The sequence below is a fragment of the Panthera uncia genome, chromosome E1 (assembly GCF_023721935.1).
Source record: "Panthera uncia isolate 11264 chromosome E1, Puncia_PCG_1.0, whole genome shotgun sequence".
Lineage (NCBI taxonomy): Eukaryota > Metazoa > Chordata > Mammalia > Carnivora > Felidae > Panthera > Panthera uncia.
Genome location: NC_064814.1, coordinates 31,494,327 through 31,514,176, shown reverse-complemented (window position 1 = coordinate 31,514,176; position 19,850 = coordinate 31,494,327). Strand labels below are relative to the sequence as shown.

The 19,850-nt window shown below is 36.6% G+C and overlaps 1 protein-coding gene across 1 annotated transcript in view; it reads left to right on the top strand.

Moving 5' to 3' along the window:
- The window catches only part of HSF5 (heat shock transcription factor 5), a 44,365-nt gene extending 25,345 nt beyond the window's left edge, over positions 1 to 19,020 (top strand). Inside the window, 1 exon segment of the mRNA XM_049637785.1 lies at positions 16,769 to 19,020. Coding sequence (XP_049493742.1) covers positions 16,769 to 16,839 — 71 coding nt within the window. The 3' untranslated portion in view covers positions 16,840 to 19,020.
- The last annotated feature ends 830 nt before the right edge of the window (positions 19,021 to 19,850 follow it).

Sequence of the window (19,850 nt, the reverse complement as noted above, 5' to 3'; positions counted from 1 at the left end):
CTTGGAGAGGATTAATAACTTGTTCAAGGTCACACATTAACTAATGTAGCTAATATTCTACTCACAATCACTCTGTTGACTGTGTCCTTACATGAAGGACTGTGTCAAAACATAAAAGTTTTTAAGTTTGATGTAGTCCAATTTGTTTTTTGTTTTTGTTTTGTTTTGGATTTTGTTTTGTTTTGTTTTGCTTTTGTTGCTTATGCTTTTGGTGTCATTTCCAAGAGATCATTGCTAAGTCCAATGTCATGAAGTTTTTCCTCTGTGTTTTCTTCTAGGAGTTTTACAGTTTAGGTCTTACATTTAGGTCTTTAATCCATTTTGAGTTACTTTTTGTATATGATGTAAGATAAGGGTCCAACTTCATGCTTTTGCATGTGGATATACAGTTTTCCCAACACCTTTTGTTGAAGAGATGGTCCTTTCCTCATTGAGTGATCTTGGTGTCTTAGTGAAAGATCATCTGATCATATAAGTAAGCATTTGTTTCTGGTTTCTCTATTCTAGCCCATTGGTCTATTTGTCTCTCTTTATGCTAGTACCATATGATCTGTTTAACCTCTCAGTTCTGCCCTTGTAGCACAAAACCAGCCATAGAGAATATGTAGATGAACAGTTATGGTGATGTTCCAGTGAAGCTATATTTACAAAAACAGGTGCAGGGCCCAGTTTAACCCAGTGGTCATAATTTGCCAACATCTGAATTAAACTAACAGCTTCTTTCTGAACAGCAATAATGGAAGCCAGAAAAGGGTAGAATCACATTTTATTTTATTTTTTTTTCAACGTTTTTTAATTTATTTTTGGGACAGAGAGAGACAGAGCATGAACGGGGGAGGGTCAGAGAGAGAGGGAGACACAGAATCGGAAACAGGCTCCAGGCTCCGAGCCATCAGCCCAGAGCCTGACGCGGGGCTCGAACTCACGGACTGCGAGATTGTGACCTGGCTGAAGTCGGACACTTAACCGACTGCGCCACCCACGCGCCCCTAGAATCACATTTTAATATACTGAAAGACAACTGCAACCTCAGAAGTCTCTACCCACGAAAATGATCATTCAAGAATGAAGGCAAGACAATGAAGACATTTTCAGATAAACACAAAATTGAGAGCATGTGCCACACCAGGTCAACACTAAAGGAAATTCAACTGGGTGTTCTTTTTTTTTTTAAGTTTTTTTTTTTTCTTCTGAGAAAGAGAGAGAGAGCAAGTAGGGGAGGGGCAGAGAGAGGGAGAGAGAGGACCCAAAGTGGGCTCTGTGCTGACAGTGTGGGGCCCGACACAGGGCTCAAAGTGGGACTCAAACCCATGAACCATGAGATGGTGACCTGAGTCAAAACCAAGAGTTGGACACTTAACTGACTGAGTCACCCAGACACCCCTACAGGGTGTTCTTCAGGCAGAAGGAAACTGTGGTAAAGGTATTGATTAATATGGGCTTTGATGAATCAAGAGTAGGTACTGTAGTTTCTAGGATAATCACCAACACAATAGAAATAATCCAAAAGAAGGCAGGAAAGGGGGAAGGAAGGAAAAATAAAGAAGACAATGAGAAAACAAATAATACAATGGTTGACCCAAATTCAACCAATACAATGATTATATGTAAAACTTTAATTCAAAGGCAGAAATTGCTAAAGTGGATAAAAGAACAAACTCCTACAATAGACTGATTATAGGAGACACATAGGTTAAAAGCAAGTGTATGGGGAAAGATATAATATGCAAACAGGAAGTATGAGAAGCCTGGTATGGTTATTTTTAAATATCAGATAAACAGCCTTTAAGACAGAGTATTATAATGAGAGTCTGCTTCATAATGGTGGACAGTTAATCAGTGAAGCATATCAACTATAAATGTGTTTTTGTGTAGTAATAGAGCCTCAAAATATATGAAACAAAAATTGACAAAAGGAAAAACAGGCAATGCCCCAATATAGTAGGATATTTTAATACACCATCTAAGTAATTGATAGAATAACTAGACAAAATATTAGTAAAGACATAGGAGATCTGAACAACATAATCAGCCACCTTGATTTAATTGGCATTTATAGAACACTGCATCCAACAACTACAGAATATGCATTATTTTCAAGTGCACATAGTACATTCACCAAGAGATGTCGTATACTGGGCCATAAAACAAGTCTCAATAAATTTACAAGAATTACAGTAATACAAAGTGTATTCTCTTAATATAACAGAAGTAAATTAGAAATCAATGACAGTAAAGGAACCAGGGAAACCTCCAATATCCGGAAATACAGTGACATACTTCTAAACCATAACTCAAAAACAAAATCTCAAGAAAAATTAGAAAATATTTGGAACTGAGTGACAATGAAAATATATCAGTTTGTGAGATGCATCTAAAACAATGTTAGCCAGGTGCCTGGGTGGCTCAGTCAGTTGAGCATCGGACTCTTGATTTTGGCTCAAATCATAATCTCGTGGTTCATGAGTTCAAGCCCCATGTGGGGCTCTGAGCTGATGGTGCAAAGCCTGCTTGGGATTCTCTCTCATTCTCTCTCTGCCCCACCCCTGCTCGTATTCTCTCTCTCTCTCTCTCTCAAAATAAATAAATCAACATTTTTTAAAAACTTAAAAAAATAAAACAATGTTAGCATGAAGTGTGTAGCTTTAATATTAAATTAAATTAGAAATTTTAATATTAGAAAATATTAGCTAATATTAGAAAAGAAGTAAGATCTAAAATCAATGACCTGAAGTTTCAATATAAGAAACTAGAAAAAAAAAAAAAAAAGGAGGAAAGTAAACCCAAAGTAAACATGAGGAAGGAAACGATAAAATAAGAATAGAAATCAATGAAATAGAAAACAATTGAGAAAATTAACAAATGTAAAACTGGCTCTTTGGAAAGATCAACAAAGTTGACAAGCCTCTAGCTAGACTGATCAAGAAAAAAGAGAACCCAAATCATAACTATCAAGAATGAAAAAGAGGGGCACCTGGGTGGCTTTGGTGTCTAAACATCCGATTTTGGGTCAGGTCATGATCTCACAGTTCGTGAGATCAAACCCCACATCGGGCTCTGCACTGACAGCTCAGAGCCTAGCGCCTGCTTCTAATTCTGTGTCTCTCTCTCTCTGTCTGCCCCTCCCCTACTTGTGTGGGCCCTCTCTGTCTCTCTCAAAAGAAACAAACATTAAAAAAAAAAAAAAAAGAAGAATGAGAAAGAGATTACCAAGGTGCCTGGCTGGCTCAGTTGGTGGAGCATGTGACTCTTGATCTCGTGGTCATAAGTTCAGGCCCCACATTGAGTTGTAGAGGCTACTTAAATAAATAAAACTTAAAAAAAAAGAAAGAGATTGCCACCTCAGAGTTTATGGATATTAAAGGAATAAGAGAATACTGTGGACAGTCTTACATCAATGAATACAAATGGAATAGACACACTTTTTGAAAAATATAACTTACCAAAATTCACACACTTCTATTAAAGAAGTTGAATTGGTTATTAAAAACTTTCCTCAAAATAAGAACAAAAATTATAGACCAATTAATCCTCTTGAATATAGATGCAAAAATCATTAACAAAATAGTAAATTGAGTCCAACAATATTTAAAAAGGATAATACTCTACAACCAAATAGAATTTATCCGAGGAATGCAAGGCTTGATTGATTTTCAAATGTTAAACAATGTTATTTGCTATATTAACAGAATAAAGGAGAAAAACTCTACGATGATTTTAAAAGATGCAGGGAAAGCACTTGACAAAAGTCAGTACTTATTCATAATAAAAACTCTCAACAAAGTAGGAATAGTAGAAAATTCCTCAAACTGATAAATAGCACCTATAAAATATGTATGGCAAAGATCATAATTAATGGTGAAAACCAAACTTTATACTTTAGAGACTGGGAACAAGGCAAGGATGCCTACAGTCACCACTTATATATTCAGTATTATACTGGTGGGCCTAGCCATTGCAATAGGAAAGAAAAATAAATAAAAGGCATAAAAATTGAAAAGAAAGAAGTAAAAGTATCTGTTGATGATATGATTACTTATATAAAAAAAATCTAGGGAATCTACCACAGAACAAATAAATGAATTTAGCAAGGTTTTAGGACATACGATTGATATATAAAAAGCAATTGTATTTTAATAAACTAGCAGCACACAATTGGAAAATGAAATTAAAATACCAAACATTTACAGTAAGACCAAAATCCTAAGATACCTAGGAATAGGTCGAACCAAAGATGTCCAAGACCTCTACATTGAAAACTTTAAATTTTGCTGAAAGAAATTAAAGAAGACATAAATAAAGTGGAAAGATATGCCATATTCATGGATAAGAAGATCCAACATTGTTAAAGTGACAGCTCTCTCTAAACTGATCTGTAAATTCAGTGCAATCTCAATCAAAATTCCAGTAGACTTTTTTTTTTAAGTTTTTTTTAAAAATTATTTATTTTTTGAGAGAGAGACAGAGAGACAGAGTGCGATCAGGGGAAGAACAGAGACAGAGGGAGACACAGAATCCGAAGCAGGCTCCAGGCTCTGAGCTGTCAGCACAGAGCCCGACAGGGGGCTCGAACTCACGGACCGCGAGATCATGACCTGAGCCGAAATGGGACGCTTAACCGACCAAGCCACCCAGGCGCCCCTTCAGTAGACTTTTTTAAAAATTATAATCTAATTCCGAGATTTAAAAGGAAATACAGGGGCGCCTGGGTGGCTCAGGTCATGATCTCGTGGTCCGTGAGTTCGAGCCCCCTGTCGGGCTCTGTGCTGACAGCTCGGAGCCTGGAGCCTGCTTCAGATTCTGTGTCTCCCTCTCTCTCTGCCCCTCCCCTGTTCATGCTCTGTTTCTCTCTGTCTCAAAAATAAATAAAACATTAAAAAAAATTAAAAAAAAAAGGAAATACAAAGGTTATAGAGTTAACAAAGCAATTTTGAAAGGAGATTTTATCTGATTTTAAGACTTACCACAAAGTCACAGTAATGAAAATTGTTTGATATTGGTGAAAAAGATAGACATATCTTTTCTATTTATGAATGAAACAAAATAGTCCAGAAATAGATCCACACATATGTGGTCAATTGATTTTCTAAATTTTTTTTTTTTAACGTTTATTTATTTTTGAGACAGAGAGAGAGCATGAACGGGGGAGGGTCAGAGAGACAGGGAGACACAGAATCTGAAACAGGCTCCAGGCCCTGAGCTGTCAGCCCAGAGCCCGACACGGGGCTCGAACTCACCAACTGTGAGATCGTGACCTGAGCTGAAGTCGGACACTTAACCCACTGAGCCACCCAGGCGCCCCTGTTGTCAATTGATTTTCAACAATGGTGCCAGGGCAATGCAGTAGAGAAAGGTAAGTCTTTTCAACAAAAATTAGCGTTGATCCATACCTCACACCATAATTAAAAATTAACTCAAAATGAATTACAGATCTAAATATAAAACCCAAATATATAACACTCCTTGAAAAAAAAGGAGAAAACCTTTGCTACTTTGGAGTGAACAAACCTAAATATAAAACTCAAACATACAAAGCTTGGTGAAAAATAACAGAAACGCTTTGCTACTTTGGAGCGGACAAAGATGTCTTAGAGCACAAAAACGTGATCAATAAAGAAAAAATTGATAAATTGGATTTCATCAAAATTTAAAACTTTTGCTCTTGGAAAGGCATCATTCAGAAAATGGAAAGACAAGCCAAAGTCTAGGAGAAAATATCGACAACACATATGTGAAAACAAAGGACATATTTAGAATATAAAAAGAACTCTTACAGTGCAATTCAAAAGTGGGGGGAATATATGAACAGACATACCACTAAGTGGTACAAGTGGTCAATAAACACATGAAGAGATGCTTAACACGTTTAATAATCAGGGAAGTCATTGGGAGTCACAGGGAGACATCACTACCTGCCCATTAGAATGGCTAAAATTTTTAAAGAAAAAAACAAGACCGTACCAAGCGTTGATGAGGCAGCTAGAACTCTTCATACACTGCTAGTGGGGAATAAAAATAGTGTAACCATTTTTGGAAACCATTTGGCAGTTTCTTAAAAATTAAATTAAGCATACACTCATCACAAGTTATGAATTACATATAAATTACAGTGTATCCCTACAACAACAGAATAATATTCAGCAATAAAAAGGAACACATTATCGATACATACAAATCATTACGTTGATGTGGTCCTTGGGGAATATACATTTCTTTTCTTTCTTTTTTTTTTTTAACATTTTATTATTTTTAAAATAATCTCTACACCCAACGTGGGGCTTGAACTCAAAATCCCGAGATCAAGAGTCACATTCTTTATGGAGCCAGCTAGGCACCCCTGGAATATACATGGTTTCGGAGCAGTCCAGTTTTTGTTGCCTACATTTTGTTAGAGAGTGTGTAAAGGGTGTGAGGATTACTTAAGAAGCTGAACAGTCCTATATCTTAGCAGGGCATGTTTGTTATTTCTCTGGCATTTCAATTCTTAAAAAAAAAAAAAAAAAAGGTAGACTACTGATTTGTTTGCCTTTGTTCATTCCAAATGTGAGTTATAGCAGAGATCTTATTTAGGTAGTTTTTAAGCCTGAAAAGTCTGGTATTTGATTTACTGTGTACTTTGCTCATCCCTTTCATTCAACCTAATGGAACCTATATTGAGGTCATCTAAAAGAATGGGTTCCATTGGAAAGATAATATTCTTAATCTGATCTTTGCCACAGAGCTCTCTCCCATTGTCTATCAGAAGTACTTGAGAAAAGCTTCAGGCCCTCTTACTATTATTTCACGTTGGGATAATGAAGTGGTTGGGTGCACAGTCCAAATTGCTGATCTCTAGACAATAGGTTATCAACTACAGGCAGAGAAGTATTCCCTTCTATCTTTGCTTGTGCTTTGGCTACCTCTAGCCTGAGTTCATCTCTTATTTTAGGACTTTGCTGAATGTGTCAAGAAACAACTAACACTGTGAATTTTGTCAGCCTTTTCCCTTATGGTTACTTGCTCACTTGGCATGTGGCCTGTCTTCCAGGGTATCACGGTAACAATTTTATCAAATGTTTTGACATGGGTTACAAAGATCACCAGTGTTCTAGCTAGTGTCATAATTACCTGCTGTCTGACCACCAAGCTCATAACGTGTATTTTAATTTGAATAATAGCAGTACCTCACTTCTAGATTCCAAATTCCATATTAGTCCATGTATAAGTTAGGCTGCTGTAACAAAACAAAAAACTAGTAGCTTAAACAGTTTAGAAGTTTGTTCTTCCCTTACGATATAGTCTGAGGATAAGCTGTCTAGAGCTGATGTGGCAGCTTTACCTCTCTCTGGTAGCCCTCAGGTGTTGCAGGATTAAAAATGGCTCACCACTATATCAGTATGTTGGCCAGCAGGCTGCTATAAATATCCTTTCCTTTTATGAGCATAATCATCACTTATGCTCTCATCAGTTTGACTAGAACTTGGTCACATGGTCAAACTAGCTGAAGGGGAGCTTGGAAATGTAGTCTTTACCTGGGGACCATTTGCCTAGTTAAACAACACCATGATTTAAAGGAGGAATAAATATCAGGAGACAAGTAGAAGTTTCTGTTACATGGACTAACAAAATACAAAGTATTCTATTCATCATACATAAAAACTCCTACAAATCAATAAGAAAAAGTCAACCCAATAAAAGTAAAGAAAATGATATTAATGTGCAGTTCGGAAGAAATAAAGTGGCCAATATGCTTGTAGAATGATGTTGAACCCCTCAGAGAAATCAAGTAGAGAAATGCAAATTAAATCAACCCAAAAGATTTTTTTTTGATTGGCAAAACTTAAGCTGTTGATAATATCCAGGTTTGATAAAAGTTTAGGGAAAAAGGAACATCTTAATACACTGTAACTGGAATGAATTTGTATAGCCTTTTGGAGGGCATTTGGCATTATTTGTAAATAACTAAAATGCTCATGTGCTTTGACTCAGGAATTCCAGTCCTGGCAGAGTTCACTGTTGTTTCATGTATGATAGCACAAATTTGGAAAAAGTATAATTGCCTAATAGGGAGCTAGATAAATTATAAAAAATTAATGAAATACTATGCAACCATTTAAGAAAATTAGCTTGATATGTTGTTACCTAGAAAGGTAGTAAGTGTTCATAACATATGTTAAGTGGATGAGGCAAGTTGCAGCACAATATGTCTAGGACAGCCTCCTTTCTAGGAGGAAAAAAAGGAAGTATATACTATATAATTATAGAAAAAAGTATAGCAGTATATGATAAAATGGATTCATGTAATAGTGGTTACCTCTAGGAAAGTAGAATTGGAGGTGAAGAGAGGTACTTTTTTACTTTTCAATTTGTGTATGAATATACACAATAGTAGGATTATGGGAAATTTTTACTCCCTTTTTGTATTTTTATAGATTTTTAAAATTGAAAAAAAATCCAAAAATACTAAAAATTGCTTAAATATTTTAAAGTATTCTTTCAGTGCAAATTTAAAACCATCAAAATAATAGGAATGGGAAATTAAAAAGAATATTTTGAAAAAATATTTATATCCCGGTTATTAACCTGACTTCAAGGTTTAGATATGATTGACCCAAGCTAACTGTATCCCACACCTAAAATGCTTTTCCAAGATTTTTTAGAATTTCTAGGGCTTACTATGACTTTTAGTTTTAAATTTCCTGTTTCTGTTTAATTCCGAAGTCATCCATTTCTCACCTCCTACAGCTCTTCTCTCTTATCTGCTCCATGCTGTTCCAGATGTAGAACTTGGCCCTCTTCCTTTGTTTCCAGCCTTTCCCCGTGCATTTACATTAGGCATTTGTATGTGTTCAACTCTTTTCTGAAGTTTTGGGGAGGTAAAAAGGGTTTGCATTTAAAATACTGCATAAAATTTTAGATGGAATGTTATCCACCTTTCTCTTTAAAAGGCTGTCAGTCACTTTGCCATTTTCTCACCTTTCTTTGTCACTAATCACTATGGCCTCTGCCATGTTGTCATCTTTACTTGTACCAGCACTGTATCTTCTCTTCTCTGGTCTTTTTTTCTGTGCCTTGGGGAGAGACGTTAGATATTTCCTCTATTTCCTAATGTCTTTGAGACCTTACTTTCTCCAACCAAAACAGCTTGTCAAGTATAGTCTCTACAAAGATAGTTACGTGCCCAAGAGGAACTCTGGTGCCTACTGTTAAAATAATCACTTCATCTCTTTCACTATTAAGGTTATAAGTGTAGCTGATAAAATAATTAGGACATTATCTTTATTATCTCTTCATTTTCTTTTTTTCCTTAAGTAAAGACTTATCCTTTGGTCAGTGTTGTTGATAGCCGAGTCTTAATTGGCCTTGAATTCTTGCTGTGAAATAGAAGAGTTGTGACATATTAGCATTATTATGACAACTGGTCACATTTCCATTTATTAGGGGCAAGGAGTAAATTACTTAAGCTAGAACCTCTTTACTAAAAAGTTAGCTTTTGTAATGAGAGTGTAAGCAGAAATACGGTTCATGAAGTACAAAATTATTCTACCTTGATAGAACTTAACCTAATGGTTGGGTTATGAAAACATGGCTATAAATAAGGTTCGATGGGATTAAAGACCTTAACCAAAGTCAGTTTAAGTTTTATGTACTATCTGTTAGAGTCTGTATAGCATAGCTGATACGAAGAAGGCTTTTGGTATTAGAAAAACCTTCTATTTATTATTTTTCTCCCCTCTTTACAGGTAGTTCCATGAGGGAAAGGCCTTTCTTTTGTTAAATGATGTATCCTCAGCACCTACAGTATTAGCATTAGCTGTGGCACTCAGTGTTTGTTGAATGAATGACATGCTTTTCCACCCCACTTTAATCTTACTGATGTACTTCAAAAAAAATCCTTGGAAAAAAAGCAATCTTTTAAAAAAATGTGGTAAAATATATATAACATACAGTTTATCATCTTAGCCATATTTAAGTATATAGTTCAGTAGCATTAAGTACATTCACATTGTTTTGCTCCCATTACCACTATCCATCTCCAGAACTCTTTTCATTTTGCAAAATGAAACTCTGTACTCATTAAATAATAACTCCCTATTCTTCCTCACCCCCAAGCCACTGGAAGCCACTATTCTTCCACTTTCTATCTGAGCAATCTTTTAGTTAGCCACCAAAAGATAAGTTTTGAACATATGAGGAGTCAAAGCGCTCCTCAGGTTTCTTTTAAAAAGTATTTATTGAACAATTGCCTAGGGCTTGGTACCATACCAGGTACAATAGAGACAAGTCGTGTCCTCTATAGTTCTATTCTTCTGGAACCAAGAATTGTGGATGTCTTACTAAGATGTCATTCCATATCTCGTTATTATGCTCTGACATTTATTTTATATTTTTTTTAATGTTTATTTATTTTTGAGAGAGGAGACAGAGCACAAGTGGGAGAGGGGCAGAGAGAGAGAGAGAGGGAGACACAGAATCTGAAATATGCTCCAGGCTCTGAGCTGTCAGCACAGAACCCAACAGCGCGGAGCTCAAACTCGGAAACCATGACCTGAGCCGAAGTCGGACACTCAACCAGGAGCCCCCTGTGTTCTGACATTTAAAACCAAGATATGTTTGGTTATGAATTTTACTTTTTGTAGCCATTTATTTTCTGTTTTCCCCTTCTTTTTGTCTGGTCATTTCAAATTAATAGGAAAATATACATTAAGAAAAAAATTTTTTTAATGTTTATTTATTTTTGAGACAGAGAGAGACAGAGCATGAACGGGGGAGAGGCAGAGAGAGAGGGAGACACAGAATCGGAAGCAGGCTCCAGGCTCTGAGCCATCAGCCCAGAGCCCGACGCGGGGCTCGAACTCACGGACCACGAGATCATGACCTGAGCTGAAGTTGGAAGCTTAACCGACTGAGCCACCCAGGCGCCCCGGAAAATATACGTTTTTAGATAAAATTCACAAAACATAAAATTAACCATTTTAAAGTGCAAAATTCAGTGGCATTTAGTATATTCACAATGTTGTGCAACCTCTACCTCTATCTAGTTACAAAACATTTTCATCACTCCTAAAGAAAACCCCGTATTCATTAAGCAGTTACTTCCAATTCCTACTCCCCCAAGCTCTTGGTAGCCTCCAATCTGTGTTCTGTCTCTATGGATTTACCTCTTCTGGATATTTCATATACATGAAATCATGTAATATGTGACCTTTTGTGTCTGGCTTATTTTACTTAGCATAATGTTTTCAAGGCTCACCTGTGTCATAACATTTGTATCAGAACTTTCTTTGTATGGCAAAATAATATTACATTGTATATATATACCACAATTCATTTATCCATTCATCTGCTGACGGACATTTGGGCTGTTCTTACCTTATGGTTATTGTGAATAGTGCTGCTGTGAACATGTGCGCATGTAGTGGAGTATCTGTTTACAAGTCTTTTGGGTATATACCTAGGAGTAGAATTGCTGGGTCATATGGTAATTCTATGTTTAACTATCGGCCAAACTATTTTCCATAAAAGCTCTAGCATTTACGTTTCCTACAGCAGTGTAGAAGGGTTCCCATTTTTTTCATATCCTCGCTAGCACTTGTTATTTTTCCCCTTTTATTATTGTTATGGCCATCCTCATAGGTGTGAAGTGTTATCTCATTGTGGTTTTGATCGCATTTCCCTAATGATTAGTGATGTTGAGCATCTTTTCATACGCTTGTTGGCCATCTGTATATCTTCTTTGGAGAAAAGATAATTTTTTTTACAACTATTATAACAATATTCTGTTTGATGAAATCTTCTGTTTTGGTTAAAAATCTCTTGATTATAGCCCTAGTGAGTGTTACAAGTTGGTAAACTATGGCCTGTGAACCAAATCTAACATACTGCCTGTTTTTAAATGGCCTGCAAGATAAGTATGGTTTTCATATTTCAAAATTTTTTTTAGTGCTTATTTATTGTTTTGAGACAGAGAGGCAGAGCATGAGCAGGGGAGGGGCAGAGAGCGAGGGAGACACAGAACCCGAAGCAGGCTCCAGGCTCTGAGCTGTCAGCACAGATCCCGACGCAGGGCTCAAACCCACAAACTGTGACCTGAGCTGAAGTTGGATGCTTTTTAAAAAACTTTTTTTTAAATGTTTTATTTATTTTTGAGAGAGAGAGAGACAGAGAACGGGTGGGGAAGGGGCAGAGAGAGGTAGACACAGAATCCAAAGCAGGCTCCAGGCTCTGAGCTATTAGTACAGAGCCTGATGCAGGGCTTGAACTCACGAGCTGTGAAATCATGACCTGAGCCGAAGTTGGATGCTTAACTGACCGAGCCACCCAGGCGTCCCATAGTTTTCATATTTTAAATGGCTGGAGGAAAATCAAAAGAATATTTCATGTCACATAAAGATGATATAAAATTCACATTTCAGTGTCTATAATAAATGAGGTTTAGTTGAGCTGCCTCACATGGCAGGAGGGATGAGGGAGCTCTCTGGGATCTCTTTTATAGGGGCACTAATATCATTCATAAAGCTCCGCTGTCATGACCTAATCACCTCCCAGAGGTCCAGCTTCTAACACCCATCACAGTGGGGTTAGGTTTCAACATATGAATTTCAGGGAGTTAAACATTCAGTCTGTTGCACCCTGTGTTAGAAAGTTCTTGTTCTTAGCTTCTGATCTTTTCACAGCCCTGATCCTTGATGACCAGAGAAGCCCTTAAGAGAGTAAGGAGGTACTTGTGAGGAGGGCTCAAATTGACTAGTATTCAGTTTAGTTCTTACAGATGACCAAATGTTTTTTTTATTTTGATACTAAAAGGTTAAAGAAGTAATGATAGAAACCAAAGGTAAAATTCCTAAAGTATCACTTAAATTTCAACTGTCGCTATCATTAGGACTATCTCCCCTCAGTATGGTTTCAACTCTCACAGTACATTATTTATGATAAAAATAAGGAAATTTCATGAAATCACCTCTAAGGGCTCCTTTGCTTCCAAATTCTGAAATACTATGATTCTAACATTAACTGTTGGATGTCATTTTGTTGCTCGATATCTCATTGAACAGTGGCATCCTATATTCCAGAATTTATCAGTGCCCTTCTGTAACTGAGTTATTTTGAAGATGTCTGCCATGTTTAAGTAGGAACATGTCACACTTCAAACTTTCTTTGAGTTTTTTTTTTCAAATAGACTACAAGTTGATTAAATAATCCAGATTGTATTGATTTCAATAGATGTGTGTTTTGTTAGAAGGGGATGGTCAGTCACAGTCTTTGCCATGCTGTGCATAGGCTTTTTGAGCACAAGTTAACTTAAGGAAATACGTTTTGGATCAAAAATACCAAAAGGTAAAGGAAATTAGATTCAGTCATGCGCCTCCAATTTCTTTAATGATATCACTCTAAACTGAATACACCCAAATATTAATTTTATAGTAGAAGCTACACTCATTCATGTTCTCATGGGATGTTAACTTTCTGGTTAAGGGAAATTGAAGGTTTACAACCAAAGTTCTATTCATTCCTAAAGGAAGGACTTCTCATTTTGTAGCTCTTGGATTATGGATGAGATTTCATTTAGATAATAACCCCCAAACCCTAGAGGGTGCTCTTGGAAGGAATTAACATTCCCAAACAAGTAGATGCAATGCTCTTGGCTCTCAAGGCCTTTCAACTCTCAAACCAACTGAGCTACTGTGATCCCCAAATACTTACCTTCTCTGGTGAGTATGCAAGCTTCTCTTCTAAATGAAGTCATATAAACCTCTAGTAGCACCAGGCTAGTCTGTCTTCTCATATTTTTATTGGTCTCTATACTCTTGTAACTCCTTGATTGGCAGCTTTGCTAATGAAGGAAGTTCACTTTAATAAAATTACTATGTTTAGATGCTCATTATTAGAAACTGTGTGCCAAGTGCTATTTTAAAGCCCAATCATTAAGGTTAAGAGGGTTTGTTGTTCACACTACTTTACATAACTAATTCTGAGGCTATTAAAGAGCCACACAGGCTATTTCTATTTTAAACATGCCTATCTATGATGTGTTCTTATCCATTATTTGAACCTATCAATATGGTAAAGTCTTAATAAGCAATGAAATGAATGACATTTGTTCACTGATTTAAAAAAAAAAAGGGTTTGAGGCACCTCGGTGGCTTCATAGGTTAAGCCTCTGACTCTTGGTTTCAGCTCAGGTCACGATCTCACAAATTGTGAGATGGAGCTTCGTGTTGGCCTCTGCACAGTGCAGAACCTGCTTGGGATTCTCTTTCTCCACCCCTTCCTTGTGCTATCTCTCTCTTTCTCAAAATAAATAAACTTAAAAAAAGAGGGAGTTTGTTGCTGCTGTTTTTCAGTTTACCTCCCCATGTGAAATCTGTAGTTGTTTTAATAGCCTTTACCTTTGTCATTATCAAGAATTCCTACTCTGCTTTCAAAGCTGGGTTATAACTGGGTCTATTCATATTCCCAAGTCTTATTTTAATATGTTCTATTACCATTTGGCCTGTCCTTCCCCCTTCCCCCCCCCCGCCCTAATATGGAGCTGAGATGTTTAGAGAATAATCATTAGGTGTTACTCCTACATCTTCTGGTCAACTTTTAGAGATCCTGATGCCTAAGTAGCACTCCACACCAATTAAATCAGAATGTATGGGGGTAGGAGTCCTATGCATCAGTATTTTTTTTATTTTAAATCTTTTAGTGTTTATTCATTTTTGAGAGAGAGAGAGAGAGAGAGAGAGAGCGAGCATGAGCATGGTAGGGGCAGAGAAAGAGGAAGACACAGAATCTGAAGCAGGCGCCAGGCTCTGAGCTGTCAGCACAGAGGCTGACACGGGGCTTGAACTCACAACCCGTGAGATCATGACCTGAGCCGAAGTCAGATGCTTAACCAACTGAGCCACCGAGGTGTCCCTGCATCAGTATTTTTTAAAAGATCCTCCAGGTGATTCCAATGTGCAACAAGGTTTAGAAACCACTGGCTTTACTTAATAACCATGTAGACTTAGCGTAGAGGTTCTTGCTCCCAGTATCAATTTACGCCTCAGAATTAATTAGATGACCTTATAATAATGCACTTTAAACTATTTGAAAAAAAAAGATGTTATATAAATATAACATATCACTATTTTTGTTACTATATAGACTTTAAAGAAAGACTTTTGTGGTAAAATATACATATCATAAAATTTATCATTTTAATCATTTTTAAGTGTACAGTTCAGTGGTACTAAGTCCATTCACATTTGTTGCACAACCATCAACACCAACCACCTCCAGAACTTCTTCATGTACCCAAACTGAAACTGTCCGTTGCACAGTAACTCCCATAACAGTCCCTGGCAACCACCATGCCACTTTCTGTCTCTATAAATGTGACTGCTCTCGTTACCTTACGTAAGTGGAATTATGCAGTATTTGTCCTTTTGTGACTGACTGATTTTAGTTAGCACAATATTTTCAAGGTTTATCCATGTTGTAGCATGTATCAGAATTTCCTAATTTTAAAAGCTAAATAATATTTCAATGTATGTATAGACCACATTTTATGTGTCCATTCATCGGTCCTTGGACACTTGGATTGCTTCTGCCTTTTGCCTATTATGAATAATGCTGCTATGATCGTGGATATACAAGAAGCCAATTTTAAGTGATAAAATTATGGCCTTTCTCCCACTATAAGATGCTCATCTGGATAAATTGCTTGTTCTTTATGGTTAGGTTGTAGTGTAATTCACCAGATGAGATGACCTGCCCCTAGTGACTGGTCTACCTTTTACAAAATATGGCAAAATTAGCTATTGTTCCATATGCTTTCTGGATTTTCTCAAATATGGTGGTAGAATTATTTTGTTGAATCAGCTCTCTTGCCCAGTCTGTGGATCAGTCCCACAGAGGCTGTGTTCTAGAAATACAGTGACAAAAGTCTGTGTCTAGAGTGAAAGAAAGGACTTATGCTATATAGTTTAGTTTAATTTCATTCCCAAATGCTACTATGGCAAAATCGTAAGCTTCAAAACAAACCTAGAAAGGTTGGTTCCCCTAGAAATTATAAACTAGAAGTCTGTATGTTGCTCTGGAAGTTGTAAACTAATTAGCTTGAGTCTAGAAGCCACAGTAAGATCCTCTGTTACTCAGGCCGTTTAGCTCTACTCCCATACATGGCCTCTTTGTATTACAAAACCTAGTACTTGAGCTGAGAGTTCAGTTTTTTAGTTCTTTCCATTCTTAGTGAACCCTTTTTGTCTCTTGACCTCCATGAAGGGTATGCTTTCTTTTTTACACACAGTTCAGGTAGGTGTTTCTTCTACAAGAGATCAGCTGTGTTGTCAGTAAGGGGAAATTGTATGGAGTCAATCAACTTTGGAAAAGTAGTGATTACTTATTTTAACATTGTATTTCTGAAAGCATTATTTTCTCATATTCCCACAACCCACCCACCCACTCATCTTTATAGGATCAAAGAAATGAATTTTCATTTGTGTGTGTATATTTCACTTTGATCCCTTTGACACTTTTCCTTAATTTTTCACTTAAAAGGCAGTTGAAGTGAAAAGAGGCTTAGCTGCATCATTGAAAAGATAGCAACTGTACACTTTTTGGTCTCACTGGGTTAACAACTGGGCTGCATCTGTGTTCTTTAGAGGTACAGGAATGTCCCAAAACTGAGATCATAGCATTTTAGAACCAATTCTACACTTAACCGCGAGCAACTTGTTCTTCTTGTCTGAAGACTGGTCTATCAAACTCTCCAATCTGAGAGGCCAAGAGTGAGTAAACAAATCTTCTTTCTTTCTAGATCTTCATCTGCTGGTGGACGTGGCCTGCAAACAGGAGCACTTTCCAAAGGAGGAAGAATTAAAAGAGTGAGGAATGGAGGACATACGTGACATTGTGCACTAGCTGTAGCTGAGGGCAGACTAGCCTTGCACATGACACACTGTTGGGAGTTTTTCAGTTCTGTTAAGGAAAAAAAAAAAAAGTATTTTTGTTTTGTTAATTGAGAATTTTGTTAATTGAGAATTGGGATTTTGGTATTTACTACAGCTTTTCAGTTCAGATTATTTACCTTGACAAACTATTAAACATCTAGCAGCCTTTTTTTTTTTTTTTTTTTTTTTGCGTCCAGATCCCTTTCAAATGGAAAGCCCTGGCCTTCTGTTACAGTCAAGAAGCATCTAAAAACTGCTGCAGCTATGGTACTGGAGAATAATCTGTGTGTGTGTGTGTTGATTTGCTGTCTTGCCACTCTCAAACTTTAGTCAGCACAATTCCAGAGGGGGAGTTCAGTCTATCTGTTTCAAGTCACACTGTGATCCTTCTAGAGAAGACTGTGCGAAACAAAGGCATGTGAGGTCACCAAGATCGCAGGTCTAAATGGGTCAGGAATTCCAGGGAAGAAACTCTGAGAAAGAGCTAATTTTCTAACTGATTAACCAGGAAATGCTCTTACTTCCTAACCCAACATTCTGTTTCAAAAGCGAGGCACCTGGACTTGGACCATCCATCACACTTAACAGCTCCTGATTGTTTTATATTAATGGGAGCATTCTTCTATTTTCATATCTTTCTTTAATTTTAATGATACATTATCATAAATGGTAAGAAGGTTTTGTTATATATCACTTATGTAAATGTCTTCTAAAATTTTTTTAATTTGTTTAATATATTTATAAATGCTGGTAGAGTTAAAAGTTTTAAAGCTTTATATTTTTATTAAGATTGCACAATAGAAGGATAAAGGATGCATGTGTAAGATATTTATTTTGAAGGGGAAATGTGTGAACAAAAACATTAAGAGATTTAACACTGTTTTCTTACTTTAGATTTTTACATTCGGTACATGTAAATTCTCATCTATATATACTGTGTGCAAACTTTTGGGAAAACCTGATCAGTCATTTAACAGAAGCTATACCTCTGACATTTTTAATAGTTTATGTCTGGTTTAAGCTTCTGAGAGAATTTTGGATAGTGGGATATACCATAACATTTTTATTTTATCCCCTCTGAAGGATTCTAAATTCGAGTAGTAGGATTGTGGGACCGGTTTTTAGGAGAGGTATCTTGGGTGTCCACTTTCTGTGGTTGATCCCTCACTTGCTCATCTAGTGATAGCAAGAAACTTTATGATTTTAAAGTCTTTTACACTGACTAGAACTTTATTATTGGATTCTGCTTTGGTTGTCCTAATAAGAATTGCAGAAACAAAAGGAAAGTGTAGGAATATGAAACTAATTAAAAAGAAAAGGCACTTAGTGATATGACATAAATACTATGCTAGTCATTGTGGGTGTAACAATTCATCTCTTAAATTGCATTGTGCCTTCCCAATGATGTCAAACCATAGACGTGTTAACAGAGATAGTAGTTTTTTGGAAAAGGATGAGTTCTGTATTGGTCTGCAGTGACTCAGTTTAGATATGAAAGTAGGTTCTGAAAAGTGACCTGTTTGGTCCGTCTGATTAGATTAGTTGATGTCCACGTGATGGGCATTTATTCATCTTTATTAGCAAGGTTTAAAAAAGATGAACAGATTATCAAGACTCCTCCATCTTTTGGCCAGACTATGTATTTTGGCAGAGTATGTGAAGAGGAGACCCAATTTCCAAATGAAGGAACTTTGCCTTTTCTCTGTCATGTTGAGAAGCTGACAAACTGTGTAGGTGACATTCCTTCCCTTAATATGCCTTTTTAGCTCTGTATCTGTTGAAAGAGATAATATCCTTTGAGGAACATATGTCAAGCAGAAACCTTGGCATGGCTTAATTAATGAAATGCCTTTATCAGCTTTCCAAACTTTTTTATATGTGAATACAACAGACCAAGGAGCTGGATCTCCTGTTATACTCACATGCCTGCTATCTATCAACTAAAGCTATCATCGCTGACTTGGGAAAAATGTCAGAAGATAAAATAAAATCTTTGTGTGAATTGGCCAGTAGGGTCTGACGCATACTAACAAGGTTTCTGACTAGCTCCTCAGTATTTCAGCACCTTAAGCACAATAAATTTCAATCAGTCAACAATAAAGTGAGTGTTTCAACTGGAGTTGTCTTGCTTGTTTTTACTGTTTAACTGGTGATCAATACAAAACTAAGTCATTTTGACTAGTATTAATAACAGCAAAATTTGAAAGAGAATGTATTACAGAGAAAGACAGATACCACATGGTTTCACTCTTATGTGGATCCTGAGAAACTTAACAGAAACCCATGGGGGAGGGGAAGGAAAAAAAAAAAGAGGTTAGAGTGGAAGAGAGCCAAAGCATAAGAGACTCTTAAAAACTGAGAACAAACTGAGGGTTGATGGGGGGTGGGAGGGAGGGGAGGGTGGGTGATGGGTATTGAGGAGGGCACCTTTTGGGATGAGCACTGGGTGTTGTATGGAAACCAATTTGACAATAAACTTCATATATTGAAAAACAAAAACAAAAACAAACAAAAACAAAAACAAAAAAAAGAAAGAGAATGTATTCTGTTTTTCAAAGAATCTACTTGAAAAAATGTCCTGGCTTTTTTTGTTTTTCTTCATTTGTGATTGAATGGAGATTGAATCTTTAAAATGCCATTAAGGATAAGGACAATTCTTGGACATATTTATAGAAATCTGTTTTTTTAGGAAAAGGACTCATGTCTTCAGTAACTTTAGTCAATCCAGATGTGAAAATAGATCCTGAAGGATGATATTTCTCACGGGTAAGATTAGGTAGTAAATATTAGTGACATGGCATTTCATTACCATGGTAATGACGTCTTTATGATATCTCTGTGGACGTTGTAGTAGATAACCTGAGGGATAAGCCAGAGAATAATTTCTCTTGTTTGTCAGTTCTGGTGACCCAGTAAATACAGTGTATCAGTGAAGTAAAGTACATTGGG